Here is a 20,508-nt window from a genome sequence, read left to right on the forward strand (position 1 = left end):
ACGGCCTTGGACAACACACACACACACGCACACTTCCGCAGACATACTTCACTTGTAAAGACATTCAGCTGTATTATATTTGTTCCTACTAAATGCCTAGCCCTCATGGTAACCTTAGGCTACCCCTCATGCTGACCATACTTCAACCCTTCACTCTAAATTGGGACCATTCCACAATGAGGGCTGACAAATTATCCCTTCTTACATAATGTTTACCTCATCTCTCTATAATTGTGAGGACATTGTGAAAAAGTACAAGAAAACATGTGCACGACACACACCACCAAGACATGGAACCTCAGGCCAGGAATATAGAAATCAGGATTGCTAGACATCAAAGCTGTTCCAGTGTAACCAGCCCTTCATTATTCTGTGAGCATCATCAGATACAAAGACTGCCAGTGGGAAACACAATAAATGCAAAATCATTCTGGATCTTCTGTTGTTTTGATGAGGTTTTAATCATCACAAAGCATTGCTGCTCTGAGCCCCTTAATTAGACCACAGCAACTGAATTAGGTTTTTATCTTGTAAGCTGTGTCAAGCAAAGTTGTTCACTAAGAGCATTACTACATAAAGCGCATTGTCACAATCTTTATGGGATCATTTTTATGGCCATCAGCTGGTTTTACAGGGTTTTATAGCTGCAAATGGATGTAATCCATTGTGTTTTATTGTTTTTTGCAGAATAATCTTTCCCATGCTGTTCTTCTCTGAGGCGACACCTAGTGGGTATTTGTAGCCTTGCAACGTGGACCTCTCACCCTGTTCACACTCTGCATACAGAATTAGTCATGCATAATCTAATAATATCTGATTGTACGTATCCACATAAAAATTCTAGTTTAAACACACCCAAGAAGCATCCAGAAAGTATTCAGGCGGTTGATCAATTAAATTTTAAATACTTCTTGGATTGCTTACACTTGGATTTTATACAATTAGCTAGCTATCTGGCCACTTAAAATGCATTTTGTATGCCAGGTGTAATATCTTTCTCTCTCTGTCTGTCTGTCTGTCTCTCTCTCTCTCTCTCTCTCTCTCTCTCTTTGCAGACGATGATGTGGATCTGGAGCAGCTGGTGAATGAGATGAACTCCTCCATGGAGAGTGTGTACTCGACGCAGGCCGACACGGCACTGCTCCTGCACAATGGCCACATGCACGGTGGCCACCACCACCATCACCACCCTCACGTTCACACTGCCCACCCCGCGCGTGGCCAGGCCCACCAGCGCCCTGCCCCACCCCTGCAGCCCTCTTCCCCGTCCAGGGAGCGGCTGCGGCGCTCTCAGCCCATGCACATCCAGGCTGTCAGGTAGACCCATGCAAAGATTTAATTTTATCCTTGTTAGATAGAGGAAATGGGGAGAGAGTGTGCATCTTACTGGAGTTATAAAGATCAACAGTGTTTAGTCAGATTTGAGCAATGACACTTCTAGAGGACTCAACAGGAAGTTACGACATGCTAGAATCACACATTCTCAATTTTTAAGGAAACACAGTCTTATACGTACATTGATTTTACACTTATTGCACTTTGTAAAACAACCCAGTAATTTATAAGCACCCTCCTGGTGTCTATACCAATAGGCCAAAATAATAGCTGACCCTGCTGGCTTGACGATACTCTTCAAAAACCTGATAAACAAGTTGTCAGTGATTACAGGGATTATAGTCCATAGATCTTTTCTGGGTTATTATGATGGTTTTGTGATGCAATTATGGCCTGGGGTGTCAATGCGCTAAGCCACTATGGTCCCTCATTTACTTTGACTTACCAAAACTTCAAGAACTGGCTTATGTGGATTAGACTAATGAGTGATGACAGCCAGGCTATTAGGATTATATAACATGAACCTTTTTTTTTTTTTTTTTTTTTTTGAAGATACATGGCTTCCAGGTATTTTTTATTTATTTTTTTTTCATTTTTGGAATGACTGTTGCTCTAAATGATGAAGATATGGTCAAATGTGGGCTATTGTATGACAAATGTTATACCTTTTTATATCCAAATGATGGCCAAGATGTTGTGTTGAACTGTTCAGCTGAGACACGTTGACATGCATGTATGTATGTGTGTGTGTGTCTCCCTCTGCAGGCGTTTGCAGGAAGAGCAGCATTTGCGCCCGTCCTCCATGCCTGCCATCCCCAACCCTTTCCCTGAGCTCTGCAGCCCAGCGGGCTCCCCCATCCTCAGCCCCATCCAGACCTCCGACAACCACGTAAGTTCTCTTGCACCACCTGCATGCAGGTGTATGTGTCTGTGTTCACACACACTCACTCTGTTCTAAGCTTTTTGAACAACCTGTGTGCAGCAGCTCCTTAAAGGTCGGTAGTTAGTTATGTTTATACTCAGGTTGAGGCTTCTTTGTGAACATTCTTCTTCTGTCACCCACACAGGCCTTTTTAGGGTTGGCCTGATATATAACCAGACAATCAGGATTAATCAATATGAGCTGAATAAAGCAATATCAGTATCAGTCTGAAAAACAATTTAACTGCTGATATTCAGCTCATTGTGAAATCTGGCAATTTTTTTTTTTTTTTTTTTTTTACCTTTTTTCATTGGAATGATACAGCTGTCATGTTAACAACAGACCAAACGTAACACGGGATTTTATTTACAAAACACGTGACTTTCTATTCCACTTACAAAAATTCATATCGGTACTGCCTATGCCAGATATTGATTTTGGTGTAAAAAAAAATCCATATTAGTCCTTTCCTTAACTGCTAACTGGTTGGACCTCCTTCAGAAATGTCCTGCACAGTTGCCGCTTTTTCTGCACATTGGACGCTGGCACATGGCAGCGTGTGCTGCAGCACGTAAACAAACGCACATGGCGAACTAAAATATAGTGTAGTATTATTTGGACATTTTATCAGTTTAAAATACCTGATATGATTAAGTTTACATTTACTGATGGAGTCCTCATTGTGTTGGTTGTCCTTTTCTTGACCTTACTGCAAGAGTGTGTGTGTACGAGTTGAAACCAGCTGACCGTGCAGTGCAGCATGTGTGGACTTTGGCTGCAGACAGCCTTTCTTTCCATTACACAACAGCTCGCCCCGAGTTATCTGACCATGTGTATGTGAGCGTGTTGTTGTGGAAGTGCGGCTATCTATCTCACGCACACACACACACACACACACACACACACATACACACACACACACACACACACACACAGCAACGGAGATGTTTTGTTGTGGAAGGAGGTGAGCGGCGGTTCCAGGATGCTGATGACGGAGTTGCGTGGAGGGCAGGCTTCCGGAGCGGAGCTGCAAATACGGCTGGGAACGTCTGCAGGTCGGATCTCTCTGAACCCTCAGAATCCGTCCGGCGGCTCCAGCAAGACAGACGCTCGTTTCCCGTTCACACGCTTCCTCGCCGGCTCTGCGCGTCACAGCATGTATGTGTGTGTGTGTGTGTCAGAGTCTAGCCCTTCCTTCCCGCAGCAGATCCTCCCTAACCCAGGAATGTTCTGTCCTTGTCAGAGAAGTTCTCAGGATGCCCATCCTGAACAATAAAAGTTATTTTAGATGCACTCTTTCTCCCTCTTACCAATACACATGCACGCACACACACACACACACACACACACACACACACACAAATGCATTTGATAAGGCAACGCGATTACTTATTCTGTTGACATCATCTCACAAGGTCTGGAGTCAGACAGAAAAACTTTGCACAAGGGATCTTTTGTGTGTGTGTGTGTGTGTGTGTGTGTGTGTGTGTGTGTGACTATTTTGAGTGTGAGAGAGTTGACTGGAGGTTGCATCATATCTCTTCCAGAACATCTCCATCTTGTCTCCAGTTTTAAGCCTGCCTCATCTGTTTGCTGTTTTCTCTGTCTGGAGGTTTGTCTCACTTGCAAGTAAGCAGCTAGTGTTTGTCAAAGGCATCAAGTATTCAGTGTGTTTGTGTCTCTTTGGTTTTCTATTGCATTCAAGTCTGATTTTCCCTTAACTTTCCCTTGAGTATCTCCAAAGCATATTGTACTACGGTGTCACATACATATTTTATATTCACCGGTTGCAGTATTTCATTGAAGCTGCCGCACACTTACATCGAGTGAAATATTCAAAGCCAGGATGCCGCTGTTTCATGGCTGCAGTGTTATGTCAGATCCAAAACATCTTGAGCATAATTTTATACACATTTCTCTAAACACAGCAGCATATGTTTGGGATCTGTGGAAACCTTGAGATCTCCACTAAATAATTATAATAAGGTTCTGTGGGTTACACTTTGAGACATACGTATACTAACTATGAACAAATGAGACCATCAGCCTCTGGCCTCGACACTGTATTTCTCACCAGGTCAGATTTTGTGTGAAATCTGTTGGAATTGCAAAATCAAAACGGAGCTAAAGTGTGCAGAGTTTGTGGCAGAGGGTGGAGGCAGTGAGAGGCTGATGGAAGAAAATCCCTTCCAACGTGTTTATCCTCCTCAGTCAAATCAAAGAGGAAACCTCGACTGACTCAGCAGAGAGGGCAAACGAGGATAGTGCTACATCTGCGATAGGATGCGATGGGGATTATGGGAAGTGTGGTCTTAAGTTTGAGAGACACTGGCACTAACAATGCCAGTGTGAGACTAAAGCTCACGATTCACTAGCCGGCAATCCGCTTTGAAATGATTTATCTTCCTGGAAACCTTTCTATTAGGTTTGTAAACCACCATTTGAGTCAACAATTTGATACAAAACGTTCAGCCAAAATGTTGCATCCATGTGTGATTATCCTTTTTCATCTGAAATATGAAAACAGTCACACTACAGTATTACTTATACCATTCTAAAAAAAAAAAAAAAAAGCATTATTTGCAAGTCATGAGTTACCCCATGTTAGATAGATAGATAGATAGATAGATAGATAGATAGATAGATAGATAGATAGATACTTTATTCATCCCACAGGAAATTCACAGTTTTTCAGCAGTATCCACAGATTACAGATTAAATAAATAAAAAAAGATAAAAAAAAAAAATAAAGAATAAGATCTAAGTACAACAGAATAAGATCTGAGTACAACAGAATAAGATCTGAGTACAACCCAGTGTGCAAAAAGCAATGTGCAACAAAATAAACAGAAAAAACCGTGTGCATGGGTGTATAAAATGTGCATAGAGGTAGGTCAATGTGCAAATTTGGAAGAAATATACAGTATACACATGATAAATAGCAGTAAGCAATATAAACACTATAAACAAGGATTATAAAAAAAAAAAAAAGAAATATGAACAATTTAAACAGCAGTGGAAAATAACCTAACCCATGCTGTTATGTCTTTTTTTAAATTAAAAAAATCATCAGTTTATATGGAGTCATGCCAATGTCAGAACGATTCAGTTTTCTTATTTCTTCCAGCAAATTGATAATTAATACAGTGATCCATTTACATTTAAAATGTTACATTCTGTATAGTGCTTTGGATCTAGCCAGTGGTGCCAGGATAAAGTGGTGTCCCTCTCTGGAGCTGCACCTGGAGCCTCCAGTTGTGGGTTCATGTGGACTCACCGTGCACTTCAATATGCTCTAATGCTTAAAATGAAGCGTGGTCGATCCGCGGCTCATTAAGTGAAACCTTTTTACCAGTTGAATCGGTTAAGACCGGCATGATCAGTGGCAGACTGGCCATGTCAGGGCATTTAGCTCGGCACGCCATGTTGTGTAATGTCTTCCGTGCGCTAAAAGAATGGCGAGGCTGGGCTGAGGTTGCGCCTGGTTTGCATGCATGGGTGTGTGCCGGTTGGTGGGGTTATGTAGCATGAGCAGGATTACACAACAGTGCAGATGAGGCTCAGACATGCCTTGTGGTGGTCTAGCAGAGACACAGTTACATCGTATTTGCCTTTGCAAAGTTTTATCACACACCCGACTCGATCTCTCCCCCCCCCGCTCTCACCCAGCTGTTGAGCTGGAATCTGAACATTCTCCACAGTCTTTTCTCATCGCTCTGATTCACACAGGCTTTATGTTATGAGCCAGTAAAATTGTGTATGCGGTGTGTGTGCATTGCAGATTTATGGTCTGCATGGCCTTTGATAAAATAAATGGATTTGTCCTCAGGCTATCATTGGTAAATAACATTAAGTTGTGTCTAGATCAGATTTTACAAGGAAGGTTAGTGCAGTATCCATCTGTGCAGCCTCAGTTAACCCTGCGCCGAGGTCTGCTAGCCGCTAAGACGCTGAACTAATTCAGTGGTGTGACTACAGTTAGCACCGAACTCTGATAATAGCTGTTTCCCACGCAAGCTGTGGTGAGGCTAGTCTTACACTATACAATTCAGACATCGCACCACAACTCATAAAAGGCTTATTTAGTCAGGTCCTCAGGGATAGGTGTCCCCTCCGCTGCCTGTCATCACTGGAGGGATGGATTTGCTTTGGCACTGCGACTGCGGCTGTAATGCAATTCTTGTTTTTATTGGTGGCCAGGGGCACAGAGTGAGGAACAATGGGCATGGCCTGCTGCTTACAGAGACCATCCCTCAGCCGACGGAAATGGGTCGAAGGCCTCCGTGTCGGCAAGAGCCTTCCCTGCTGAAATGCCCTTGAGCAAGACACTGATTCACCCAGCAGCTCCTCTGACCTCTGACCTCCCCACCAAGAAAGTGAAAGGAGTATTTCAATAAAGAATAGATGTGCACAAGTGCATCTTTCTTCTCATGGCTGATTGTCAACGTAACACTTACCTGATATTTGTTGTTTGGTAAAAAGTACAAAGCCTAGCGCAGATTATGGACCACAGAAATTGAATTGGGCATAATCGATTTAATCATTTTATTGACACTTCCATCATGACAGGACAAGCTGTTGGCTGGGTTCATACGTGGATCTCTCAAGGGGCGCCCACTAGTGGTCATGGCTCTTACCTGTCAGGTTCTCTATTTTAAAAAATAATTCCATATCTCAGTATTGGGGAAAAAAGTCCACATCCAAATTCCTACAAGCAAATATTGAAATGTTCGATTTTTATGACCCGTCCCTGCAATGAAATGACGTTATGCGGATCAGTTATTTACAGTGTCATAAGAACTAATGTAATACTAAAGCTCTGAGTGACACACACACACACACACACTACAGTCAGCTGATGTACCTCTGCACGCAAAGGTCTGCTGACCCACTGCAGACAGATCAGGTGCTCTGTGTGTGTGTGTGTGTGTGTGTGTGTGTGTGTGTGTGTGTGTGCGTGCGCGTGTGTATGTCTCTGATTATGAGTCTTATGAAAGTTTTGAGTGTTTGCAGAGCGGTAACACTATTTTGCATGCTATGTTAACATGATGACCTAACGTTTCATTGCACAATTACGGTTCTTTTTCCTGCCATGTAACTCAATAACATTCGGTTCAGAATTATCCAATGAGTGGATCAATCACAAAGAAAAAAAAAAAAAGATGAAAAAAATCAATGAGTGGATTGTTCGGGACATCTGCGTCAGTCTTTGCATCAAAACGTCATGTTTCTGCGAATCCGATACATTTAAAACGCTCAAAGAAGTGTGCTTTGCATTGGCCTGAGATGTTTGTGTCTTTTTGTTTTGCATAAGGTTTGTCCATGTGTAGAAAAATTGCACTCCAATCTCCTGAAATTTTGTAATGTGATTTGCTTAGTGTAGCTGGAAATTGAGTTGGTGTAGATCAGCCACGGCATTTTAGGGTGTTAGGCCCATGACTGTCCCGCTGAGTCGTCCATTTCTACCAACTTCTACTCTGACAAGTTTTTTTTTAATGCGCCACAGCTGGCAAAAATGCACATTCTGCACAAGGCGCAACATTTTCGCCCATTTGGAGGTCACCCATATTTACAGATAATCCTGATTAATTGCACTGGTTCTCAACAACTGTGAATTCAACCCACTGCCACAATCCAAATGTATCCAAAATACATTCCAAAAATAGAATACTATATACACATGTATCATTAAAGGAATACTTTTTTCTGATTTACCCAGACTTCACCTCTGTACCTCCAGTGGTTCAGTTCCTGTGGGTAGCATTTCATGTTAGCTTAGCGTAAAGACTTGAAGTCTATAGGAGTCGTTAGCCTGGCTCCATCAAAGTTAAGAAATAAACCTTACAGCAACTCTGAAGGTGTCTTATTTACGCTGTATATCATGTGTAATGCTGCCCACAGGAAGCGAACCCCTGGATGCACAGACGTGAAAATGGTATCAAACATCTTTTCTCAGTCTGGGTAAGTTGGAAAAACGGCATTTGGTCCAAAGTGTCGGAATATTCCTTTAAGCATAGAAAACCACAAGAACCCCACAGAAGGAAAACAATAAAAAGGAATAATGCAGTGCCAGATCTTTGTAAAAGTCAAAGTAAATGTCTCGCCACAGGAGGCATTTCATCCTGCGCTATCTTATCACTTTGCTGCGTTGTAAAATTGTAGTCTTTAAATATGACTTTTCACTTCACATAACTATCTCGCCTACAAGCAAGTGGGGGTGGCAACGGGAAGAGAAATCATGTGCTACCATGGGATCACCTTAATTATGTGATCAGCCTCCACAGGGACTGATGTTACATGTGTCATCCATGCTAGCGATGATCAAAGTCGTCTTTCGAGGCAATTTTCTGCTGGCAGCCACGCGTCGTGTCGCTGCCAGCATCATGATGGCCAGCTGCGCCATTGATCAAGCCGTTTCAAAGTTATGCCCTCGAAATAATACAAGATATTTCCTCCCCCCAGAGGAGTAAATGAACAGACCTCTTCAACTCTGTTACGTCTGTCGTCAGAAACAAGAGGAGTCAGCTCGTAGACGACCGAGCTGTTCATCAGACATTCATTATGCCGTGGGCTTGAGGCTGGAGAGCCTTGTGGTTCCTGTTCAGACATATTAGATGAGATGTAATAATATGTGGGTGGGATCCTTGTGGGTAAAAATATCAACTGTTTTGTCAAATCCCCTGGGGCCCAGTGAGACTCCTTGATGTGTGTGAGCAGCCATGTGATTTCATACGGGCCAAGCTCCAGCAGGGACTCCTATGAGCTGCTAGCCATCAGCCAGTCTGTGTATATCTGATATCTGTAAAGTACTCAAATCCTTCACTTAATGGAAGAATACATTAAATAAACATATGTTAACTGGACAAGGTACCTGGGATACTACAAAGGAGTAGCTCACCCAAAATGCATCATATTTTTTATCAAGTATCCACCGTGTGCTGACTTCAACCTCCGACGAAGAAAGCTTTACTCGCAAACCCTCTCATGCACAGTCATGAGATGGCTGGCATTTTCAGAATACAAGTTTCCTGTGAAGGCCCACGAGTAAATCAATCTTGGTCGGAGGTCGAAGGCAGCACACAGTGAGTACCTTATACAAAAGGTGAATTTTGGGTGAATTATTCCTTTAATATCGAGGATACTGAAGGCTGAAAACCTTTACCCTGAATGCTGTTTTTTCAAGCTCTTTTTTGAGTGAAATGCAACAAAGCAACAAAGCATCAACAACCGTGTACCTCTCTAACATCGAATTAGTTCAGATTTTGGGTGTTTTTTAAAGCAGGTGTAAAGCAACTGGCTGATGACAGTTAACTGCTCGGGTACATGCATGTGCAAAACGGAAATCTGTGGACTGGGCAAATTAATGTCGTTGAGATGCAAATTTGGATAAAGTAATTCACAAAAGCAGGAAATTCAATGATGAATGTGAACAGCTTATCCTGGATAACACTGTCCCTGGGATGTGAGCTAGTATCCGGGATTGTATCCGTGAGAGTTTTTTTGAACTTATTGTATCTTCTGCATGTTCAGTGAAACCTCATCCTGCTATGTAAGAAGTAAAGAAACACAAAATTTCCCCCCGTAGTGCAGTGGAGTGTCACAAGCCAGAAGTACTCAAGTGAAGTTACAGCACCTCAGTTGTACTTGGGTCAACTTTGCTCCTCTCCACCTCTTTCTACGTGTGTGTTTGTGTGTGTGTGTGTGCCGTGTCAGTGTCAGGTCATGGGGTAGGTGAGGAGGTGAGCCACTGAGTGAAGCTTTGTAGTGACGCTCCAGTGGGGTGAAATTGAATTTGGCCTGTCTGCAGAGCTAATCAGCTCTGTCTGGCCTGCGACCCGCCCAGACGCTCTCAGGCATGGAAGAGGCCTGATGCTGGAGCGGCTCGGCTCAGGGAGGGGGACCGCCGCCAGCAAACAGCCAAATGCTGCTGCTGGGGGCGGCGGGCGCTGCACCACCCTTACACCAAGCCGTCATCTGGAGGTAACCGGTAATAATTGTTGGATCGTGAGATAACTGATCAAAACAACACAGTGTGTCCCCCTCCATGGGTCGAAAGTGCAGGTAAAACTATTTAAAGGTCCACCATGTAGTTTTGACAAATATTTGTTTCCGTTGCCAGAGCCTGCAACTATACACACTTTTGTAAACAGCAGTGAACCGGTGACTTTTCAGTAATATAATATAATGTATATTTTTTTGTATACTACGTTTTTTTTTTTTTTTTTACATCTCTGCATTTGAAATTTATCTCTCAAAACTACATATTGCACCTTTAAGTGTTGGTGACCAATGCACATCCCAGGAAGGAGGTTCATGGGAAATGGCTTTAAAGCTGATCGAAAACAATGAGGAAGTACCGCTTATGGCCAACAGGCGCCGCCACTGTGCCAAACTCCTGTGGCGCAGTGTCGCTTTAATCCCTTCAGCCCTGCCGGCTCCGTCTGTGGGTTTGTCCCTGCTGCACAGCCGAACTTAGTTCAGACCAGCAGAACTTTATTTTAAGTTCCAGTGGAGATCCCAAGGTTCCCAAAGATCCCAAACATGTCTCGTTGAATTACAGAGAAATGCGTATTACATGGTGCATCTAGATATTTTCTATTGGATTTAATGCTGCAGCCATAAAATAATGGCATCCTGACTTTGAATATGTCACTCAGTATAAATGTGATGTAGCTTCAGTGAAGTGCCTTCACCAGGCATTATTACATTTTTCACATTTTTGACGTTTGGTTACTTATATTATTATAGTTCCATTGTGGCTCTCATTTGCCACAAGGTGCTATTCTATTCTATTCTATTCTATTCTATTCTATTCTGCCAACATATAAAAGACTGAAAAGATTGCAATATTAATCCATTTTTCGCCCATTGATAAATTGCATTTTAAAAATACCCAAAACATCTATACATTGACTCAAAATAAAACAAGCGCTCTGTTCTCTGAAACACCTCCAATCATCATTACTGTGGAAAAGACCTGCCTTACGTTAAAATGTGTGTGTGCCTGCATTTGTGTGTGTGTGTGTGTGTGTGTGTGTGTGTGTGTGTGTGTGTGTGTGTGTGTGTATAGCCTGATGGGTTTAGGGACCCATAAACCTCTTGGTCAAGTGGACCTGACCTTACGCAGATTACTGTTTGACCTCTGACCTCCCCTGCATACAGTGTGTGTGTGTGTGTGTATGTGTTTATGTGCATGCAGGTGTCTGTCCCTGACCCTTAAATCCAATATGCCGTGGCTCCAAGCCCTCTTTAAGTGTGTGTGTGTGTGTGTGTGATTGCTATAAGCAGCCAGAGTACCAATAACCCTCCACATTTCTTCCCCTCACCCTCTTGTAGTGGAGGCAGAGGAGGAAGTGGGGGATGGGACGGGGGGGAGAACAAGGTGAGCCAGACTTCATCCCAGATGGAACACGGCGACAGGAACAAGGGAAAAGGGGGCAGCTGTGAATGGATGAAAAAGTCGTCCAAAAGTAAAAGAACAAGCACACACACACACACACACACCGGCTGACATAAATAGAAGAAAGGAGGGAAGAAAGAGGAGATTAGAAGGAGGGAGAAAGAGAAGAGGGAGGCCTGTTGAGTCCCACGATCAGATCTGCCCCGCTTGGCTCTCTCTCTCTCTCTCTCTCTTTCTCTCTCTCTCTCTCTCTCTTTCTGTCTTGCTCTTTCTTTTTTTTTCCACACCCAACCTTTTCTTCCTTTCCCCACTTATTCACGTGTACATGCGTTATCTTCATTGTGCACACACACTCACACACACTCACTCAGTGAGACCCCCTGTTACACTCCTCCGACCCCGGACAGCTGTAAAATTGCTGGCTGAGAGTCCAAAAACGAATAAATAAATAAATAAATAAATAAGTAAAAATAAAATGAAATTGAAAAAATCCATCGGCCGCTGAAGTCAAAAAATGGCTGGGGCCGGTTAGCATAGCTTACATTTCTTCTTCCTCTTCTGTGTGTGTGTATATGTGTGTATATGTGTGTGTGTGTGTGTGTGTGTGTGTAGCTAACAGTTCTCATGCACAGTGTATTAAGGGCCAGCTGGGTTGGCCCAGTCCGCACATGAGCCTGATTATGACTCAGTATTGCATTACTGACATTCCTCCTTGCCTCTCTCTCTCTCTCTCTCTCTCTCTCTCTCCTGTCTTTCTTTATGTCGCCCACCCCCCCCCTCTTCCACCTCTCCTGAGGCCGGGCAGAATCGCTGAGCAATGCCCCTTGCAAACCCCCCGCTCCCTCCCCCGTCCCCCCTTTACGCCTGACACACGATCTGGACTGAATCTTGAAAGGACCTTTTTTTTCTCTCTCTCTCTCTCTCTCTCTCTCTCTCTCTCTCTCCCTCTCCCGACTCCCGACTTTGAAACCTCGCCGCCGCAATCAGCGGTGCGTTACACGTGTTGCTCCGGTCCAAACACTCCCGCCTAGTATTTCACATACAGCTGAGGAGGGGGAGGAGGAGGAGGGGGACGAGGAGGAGGAGGGGGAAGAGCAGGGGGAGGAAGATGAGGAGGAGGAAAAGGACGGAGGGGAGGGGAGTGGGTGGACTTTGTGTTTCTCTTTTTTTTTTTTTTTTCCCCCTTGTGAGGGAGAAATTGAAACCGTGAGGCGGCTCTGAGGAAATGTCAGTAGATGCATAAGAATTAGTGGTTGTATGTCTAGATGTGTGTGTGTGTGTGTGTGTGTGTGTGTGTGTGTGTGTGTGAGTGTGAGCGCTCCGGTGCTTCGTTTAGTAGTTTAGTGCCCTGAGCTCGTTCTCTCTATCCTTGTGTGTGTGTGTGTGTGTGTGTGTGTGTGCGGCTGTGGGCGTGCTTGCACTAACTGAGAGAGAGAGAGAGAGAGAGAGGGAATCTGTTACTTTGGTTGCAGGAGTTGCTGGAAAAATCTGGTATTTTAATTCTTTTTTTGGTTTGAGGAGGGGTGGGGGGGCTCTGAGCGCGGCCGGTGCAGGTCTGATGAGGAGAGGGTACGTGACAGGTAGCAGCTCACCGTTTAAAAATCCCACACTGGGTTAATCCACTGGCTGAGGAGGAGGAGGAGGGAGGAGGAGGAGAGGAGCGCCGGCTCATACCACTCCTCGCAGCTCAGCCTTTATCCTGCCCAGCAAGAGAAGAAGGGGCAGGCTGTCTCTCTCTCTCTCTCTCTCTCTCTCTCTCTCTCTCTCTCTCTCTCTCTCTCTCGTCCTTCCTCTGTCACCCCCCCTTCCTCCTCGCCTCTTACCTCTCTCGCATTCTCCTTGCCAATCTGTCCCTCCCTCTCTCTCTCTCTCTCTCTCTCTCTCGCTCTTCCCGACTTCCTTCCCTCCTTCTCTTCCTCCCCTCCCTCCCTCCCTCCCCCCACCCTCTCTCTCTCTCTCGTTCTCTCTCTCTCCCTCTCTGTCTCTGTGTCACTGGAGAGCGTCTCAGTGTGAAAATGCCATCCTGCTCTCCAGACTGTTGCCTCTTTCAGGCTGTGGAGGTAAGAGACTTCTGTGTGTGTGTGTGTGTGTGTATGTGTGTGTTTGTTTCTGTCGTGCGCTCCGTCTCTGTGTTTTGTCCCCGCTGAGTGATGAGGTCCTAACTGCGTTTTCTTCGCCCTCTCTGACGTTTTTCCACTCCAACTTTCTCGTGCATCGTGAAATGACTTTTTTCTTTTTTTTTTTTCTTTTTTTGGCGTTGGGGAGGGGGAGGTTGTGCGGGGTGAGGGAGAGCTGTGACGTCGTTTTCTCGTAGCGTCCGGGGCTCCTGCTGTGCCGCCGGTGATGGTGATCCTGTGGTCTTTTTTTCTTCCCCCTGCTTGTTGTCTCGTTTTTTTAAAATGTCATTTCGCGGCCGCTGTCGCTTGTCGTTTCGCCGTCCCGTGTTGTTTCCATGCCGCCGTGCCGTTGTTCGACTTCACTTTCCGTGCCCACCCCGGGCGCTCACCCCCCCTCCCCACCCTGCCACCCACCCACCCAAGCACCGGCTTTTTTTTTTTTTTTTTTGGGCCTTGTTTTGTGCCATTTTCAACAGTTGCCCTCCGCTGGATTTGCGCAAAGTGCAGGGCGAACTGAACGCTCAACAGATCCAGTGTGGGGGCGTGCGCCGAACAAACACCAACACACACTCCACACACACACACACACACACTGCACTCTGCGATGCCTGGAAGGTGATCCAAGTTGTCCTTGTGGTTCGCCCCGCACTTTTACATGTTCATTTGCGCATATTTGTGTGTGTGTGTGTCACCTTGTGCGAGGGAGCGAGCCTCGCATGGGTCTGTCCCCGGTCCGTGTGTGTGTGTGTGTGAATCTGCGTTTACAGCCGTGTGAGGCGGCTGCTCTGTGGTTATCTGTGGAGAAACTCGCAGTTGAAATGTCGCTTGGGGCAGTCCGTCGAAATGGGTCAAAATGGCGCAACAATGGGAGGCGCTTTGGCTGCGAAACGCACCGACGTGCTGCTCCCAGTGATATTTTAAGACTGGAGGCATATTTAAGATGAAACATGTGCAAATACGGGTGCATGTGCAAGTATGTGTGCATATGAACTTTTTCTGTCCCACTGTGGATGTTCTGGTTTCGTATCAATGTGCTTTTGGATGTGTGTGTGTGTGTGCGTGTGTGTTCGTGTATGAGCTGTGGACAAAAGGGTTGAACTGACAGTCCTGGGGCCGGCCGACCTTCCTCCACATCTCCCTTCTGTTTTTTTTTTTTTTTTTTTTTTTTTTTTTTTCCTAAGCGGCTAGCATTGCATTTCAAGTCAGAGCGCCGAAACAATGTGATCAGGACTTCTCAGAGGCGATGGACTTGACCAAAGAGTTGCTTGTGGAGGTAAAGGCAGCCTCTGAACTGTGTGCATCCTCGCTTTTTTTTTTTTTCTGAATCTGAATTCCTGGAAGTGGCACATGATGCGTCACGCCAATGCAACCCTTATCCCACGTCTCCCGGCCTGCGAGGATCTGACCTCCGTCGCTCCTCTGTGCATGCTCCCACATCTGTTCATGCGTTTTCGCCTTTTCTGTGTCTTTGCAGATAGTGAAGGTGTGGAGCGAGGATGGGGCCGGGAAAGTGGTGGAGATCCCGGCCGACATGACGGCCCGAGACGTCTGCCAGCTCCTGGTCTACAAGAGCCACTGTCTGGACGACAACTGCTGGACGCTGGTGGAGCACCACCCCATCCTCGGCCTCGGTATGGACGTGCTCACGGTTTGGATGTCGACATCTAAAAAAATCACTCAATATTTGCAGAAAAGCCTTGCCCGCTTAAAAAGTCTCCATTTTCACGCAGCGCACAATGAGTTTCATGCTACTTTCCTCGAACATACGCTATGAAATGACTTATGTCGGCGTTTAAAGGGTTGTTCCGCAAATTAAAACGAGTTAAAGTGAGTTTACCCTCTGCTACATCTCTGTACGAGTCATGCATTGTGTGCATGTGTTCGGTGTGTGTCTGTACTCCTATTGTGTGGTTGTGCATGGGCGGGGATACTCTCTTGTGTGTACCCCCAGTGTGTATGTTCACTTGAGCATGGCACGAGTGCTCGTATGCCTCCTATATGACTCAGGGAGGGGGGGGGGGTGTTGCGGTGGTCGTAGGATTAAGCGTTTTCCATGTTCCGCTCACATTCCTCAATACGCTCCGAGGGGGGGAAAAAAAAAAAAAAAAGGGGGAGACTCGTGCTTCACTCCTGCTCCGTGCCTTTCGGAGCGTTCTATATTTCTTTACTTTATTGTGTGTGTCGCTCTTTGTCCCCGGTGAGGCTTTTCCTGCTCCGAGTCGTATTTTTAGAGTCAAAGGATCGCTTTGTGCTTTGCTGCTTGATCGGCGTTTCTGGAAAAAAGTGCACTGGAGAGATGGAATGTGAGGTGAAGAGAGGAAGGGAGGGGGGGAGAGAGAGAGAGAGAGAGAGATGAAGAGAGAAAGAGAGAGAGAGAGAGAGAGGGAGGGTGGGGGAGGGTGGGGTGTAGAGGCCTGGACTTAGCGTCATACCAGAGCAGCAAGGAGCCAATCACAGGTCTCCTTTGGACGAGCCCCTAGCCTTCCCAGCCAATCAGTCTGTCCTTATCCCTCCACAGGAAATTCCCCTGCTAGCAGACAGGGTGCACAGACACACACACACACACACACACACATGCACGTACGCAAACACACACATACGTACACACACACACACACACATGGATGTAGCTCAACCATTTCCACCCCTAAAACTGCAGCCAGCACTTTATTTTAGTATAAACTCTGACTACAGTTTCAGTAAAATGTCTGTTGCACAGTGTGTGTGTGTTTGTGTGTGTGTGTGTGTGTGTGTGTGTGTGAGTGAGTGCGCTCTTAACAAAACTGTGACTGTCTGACTTAATCTGGAAGAGGGGGGGAATTACTGCTAAATCCTAGTTGCTATCATTTCACATGTGTGTGTGTGTGTGTGTGTGTGTGTGTGTTCATGCAGAACTGGAACATCCTGTCACTATCAGTTTCTAATCGGCTGCGCTCCGAGATCATGTGCCCTCAACTTCGAGAAAAGGGAGAAACAAGGACGCGCGAACACACACACACACACACACACACACACACACACACACACACACACACACACACACAGAGGGAGAGAGAGAGAAAGTAATTGGGCCTATGTGGCACACAGTGGGAAGGTTGGGTCTGAGTGAGCTCTTAATGTGTGGTTGTGTGTCCCTGTGGCTTGTACTTTGCTTATGGCTTCGCTGCTCTCAGCAATCAGCCTAAATACATGACATCATCTTCCTGCAATGCCCCCCCCCCTCCCCCTCCATCTCATCCCGCTTTTTTCCTCCTCTCCTCTTCACCTCCTTCCCCTGCCTCCCTCTGAGTGCTCCCTCCTCTCACAGCCCCTCCTTTATCAGCCTCTCCCCCCCCCCCCCTCCCCCTTTCTTTTCTCTCGGTCACAGTAATCCAGCACATATATTTTTATTTTTTGCTGTGTCACTGTTAACCTGCAGTGCCACAGTTCTGCACACCGGTGAATAAAAATAATAATGTGAGTAAGCTGCGGCACCATGTCGGTGGTCGTTTGGGGGAAAATAATCAGTGCAAAAAAAAAAAAAAAAAAAAAAAAAAAAAAAAACAGAAAAGAAAAAAAAATCCTGCTGTATCTTCAGTGCAATGGCTTGTTCCATTATGCTCTTTCCTCTTAAAGGTGCGCTATGCAAAACTGAGGGTTGATCGTAATGAGGATTGTTTCGACTCAGCTGACAGAAAACATGGAATAAGCCTGCAGATTATCAGTTAGTCAAACCCAACCCTCAAATTTCATGCTGTTTTCATCTAACTTACATCAGTTACTGTGATGTTAACAATGAAAATCCATTGTAAATATTTATGTCTGACTAAATGAAAGCTGTCAGATTTTTTGCAAATAAAAATTTGTGCGATTTAAAAAAAATGGGTCAATATAGCGACAGTATAGAAGACAATATACATTAGTGCACCTTTAAATAATGCTACTAAACATCAGTTTAGTACTACTTGCTATGATGTTAGCCATGAGTTTCCATCTGACAAAAAGAATGCTATCAAACTTTTCTTTATTTAAATAAAAAAAGGTTTTATTTTTATTTATTTTTATTTTTAATTTTTTATAATAGAAATAGGGACAAGCTGCAACAATATAGAAGACAACATGCTGTTTTACCGAATGCACCTTTTAAATGATGCTGTCATCATCTACAATACACCAGTTCAGTACTACTTACTTACTACTAGCTGTGGTTTTCTAACATGATCATTTATTTCAGACTACAAGGCAGCTGTCAAATGAAATGTCAGTTGTTATTAATATTTTTAAAAATCTGGGTTACATCTCTGCCTCCACAGGTAACAGAAGTGAACAGCTGATGATCTTTCTCTCTGTCTCTCTGTCTCTCTCTGTCTGTCTCCCTGTCTCTCTCCCCAGAGCGGTGTCTGGAGGACCATGAGCTGGTGGTTCAGGTCCAGGCCTCCATGAGCAGTGACAGTAAATTCCTCTTCAGGAAGAACTATGCCAAATATGAATTCTTCAGGAACCCCCTGGTGAGCCTCTCACCGCCTCTGACTCATTTAGCCTCTCTCTCTCTCTCTCTCTCTCTCTCTCACACACACACACACACACACACACACACACACTGGAACTGGATTCAGCTGAATTGTTTATTTTAATGGTGATATTTTTTGAAGTTGCTGATGACTAAAATTTTGAGCTGATGTGCAGTGTCGTTACGTTTGACCATTTCAATGCAATCATTTACAGGTACTCAGTGCCTCCACTATGCCAAAACTGATCTTGAATAGATCCATAAGGAATATGGTATATGAATGAGTATCCATAATATTCACATATGTAGGCCAACTGTGTGGAATTGGATCTGATAATCTTTTCCCAAAGCAAACAGTCGTATTTTGGAACTGCCATATCACTCTCCTCCCTTTTTTTTTTTCCAGTCATTTGTTTCCAGTCGTTCCACTACGACATGAAAATGAACTTTCAGAGACTTCAAACTTTCCTCACACCAGTATTCCATCGCCATAATAAAGTCGTCCACATTAGTTTCCCTAAAAGCAGCAGCTCTGTTGTGTTTTGACCATCTCAGAGGCCCATCGCCTGTCAGCCAACAGCGATTTGCCGTCTGGGGCTCACCGGCCAGTTTTTCAGGGCTTCTGGCGGAGCTGCTGGCTGTTCGCTTCTGTTTCCGTTGTGCATTAACGTTTCCATTTTCTTTATTACACGAGTCGTCTCTTCAAACAAAACACAAAAATGAATACTTTTTGTAGGTGTTCCTTGGAATACAAAGGGAAACCGGTACACGTCCAATCCCAAACTATTGTCCCTATGGATTCCAAATCTGTACATGTGTAGAGTCTGTTTACAGAGATTAGTGTTTGGTCTCTCCACCTTTAAATAGCCCCCAGGAATACAGTTGACACAGTGATGACATTATGTGGTTGATGAATGGTGACGACATTGTTAGCCACAGAAGCAGAACATTATCAAGTAGCTGTAGCAGCCAAAAAGTCAAATTTGATATTGATATTGATTATTTTGATTAAATCTTTAGCACCTCAGCCTGCTTTGCAAAACAGCTTGTTGTGATGTAAAAAGTGGGGAGATTGTAGTAAATGGGCCAAACATTCAAACTCGGTGATGTGGTCATGAAGGACCTCCCATATATAACCTAACACTGAACAGTTCTGCAATAAACATATAACACAAACATTCACATTCATCATATCAGAAGTGCAAAATATTAACTAGATAATGTCTTGGATAAACTAAATGTATGACTCTTACCCTTCACAACACACTCTCAGTAGATTACAGTGTTATCATGTTATGTACCTTTAATGGATGGACATTTGCCATTTTCTTGATGTTTTTTTTTTTTTTTTTTTTTTTTCCCAAATATGATGCATAAGTCAGATTTTATTCTGCTGGGTCAGTCATTGTTGCTTTGGATCAGAGCGGGAGCTGAATCGTTCAGCCCTTCGAGGCTTCGCTCGTTTTGAGGATGGCATAATGACGGCTCCCAGCTTGGCAGCAGACGGTTTGCGTGGCATGTTTTGCTGCTGTGCGAGCGTGCGGCGTGGCTCTCTGCTGTTACACTCCGGGTATACGGGGAAGTTATTGCCGAGGTGATTTAGGTGTGTGTCACAGCCAGCAAGTGACCTCAGCTCTGTGGTAATGAGCACAGTAAAACACCGGAGCGCTGGCCACGGCTTGTCAATCACACTAAGAGTAGCGCTGCCGGCTAAAGGGGATTACATCAGCGGGTGAGATCATACTGCATCTACTCCCAGGCTGGAGTGCCCTCGCTCTCCCTCCCTCCTCTCTCTCTCTCTCTCTCTCTCTCTCTTTCCCTACCTCGCTCGCTCCCACCACTCCCACAGCTTTGTCTCTGAGTCCTTGTGCTCATCTGACACACTCACAGGGAGAGAGGGAGGCATCCTCTGCATACAGAAACCCAACCCTGTGCTGCTGAGTTTGTATATACACCAAGTAGTTTATAGTCTCTCCCTCTCTGTCACTCATCCATTGCTCTCTGTGTGTTTTTCCACCCAGAATTTCTTTCCAGAGCAGATGGTGGCTTGGTGTCAGGAGTCTGATGGCTCAATCCCACAGTCACAGCTCTTGCAGGTGAGGCCGGTTTCCATAATTATCTCCATTTTCAAACCCAAAGCATAACTCATTTTAAAATCACAGCCAAATGACAAAAAGATATTTTGTGACCTTCTTAGCTTATTTTCCGTATCATACACACGATACAGCTTTTTAAAGGATAGGTT

The 20,508-nt window shown here is 44.8% G+C and overlaps 1 protein-coding gene across 2 annotated transcripts in view; it reads left to right on the forward strand.

Annotated features, from left to right (window-relative positions):
* Positions 1 to 20,508, forward strand: part of LOC115367629 (growth factor receptor-bound protein 10-like) — a 43,514-nt gene that overhangs the window by 13,107 nt on the left and 9,899 nt on the right. Inside the window, exons 4-8 of one of the 2 annotated variants that reach the window (XM_030063469.1) lie at positions 1,056 to 1,317; positions 2,101 to 2,224; positions 15,249 to 15,405; positions 18,146 to 18,261; positions 20,285 to 20,359. In XM_030063469.1, the coding sequence (XP_029919329.1) occupies positions 1,056 to 1,317; positions 2,101 to 2,224; positions 15,249 to 15,405; positions 18,146 to 18,261; positions 20,285 to 20,359 (734 nt within the window). Of the gene's footprint in view, positions 1 to 1,055; positions 1,318 to 2,100; positions 2,225 to 13,662; positions 13,718 to 15,248; positions 15,406 to 18,145; positions 18,262 to 20,284; positions 20,360 to 20,508 lie in introns of those variants that run through there. The other variant, XM_030063470.1, reaches the window with a different exon arrangement.

Source organism: Myripristis murdjan, chromosome 11 (assembly GCF_902150065.1).
Source record: "Myripristis murdjan chromosome 11, fMyrMur1.1, whole genome shotgun sequence".
In the NCBI taxonomy this organism is placed as follows: domain Eukaryota; kingdom Metazoa; phylum Chordata; class Actinopteri; order Holocentriformes; family Holocentridae; genus Myripristis; species Myripristis murdjan.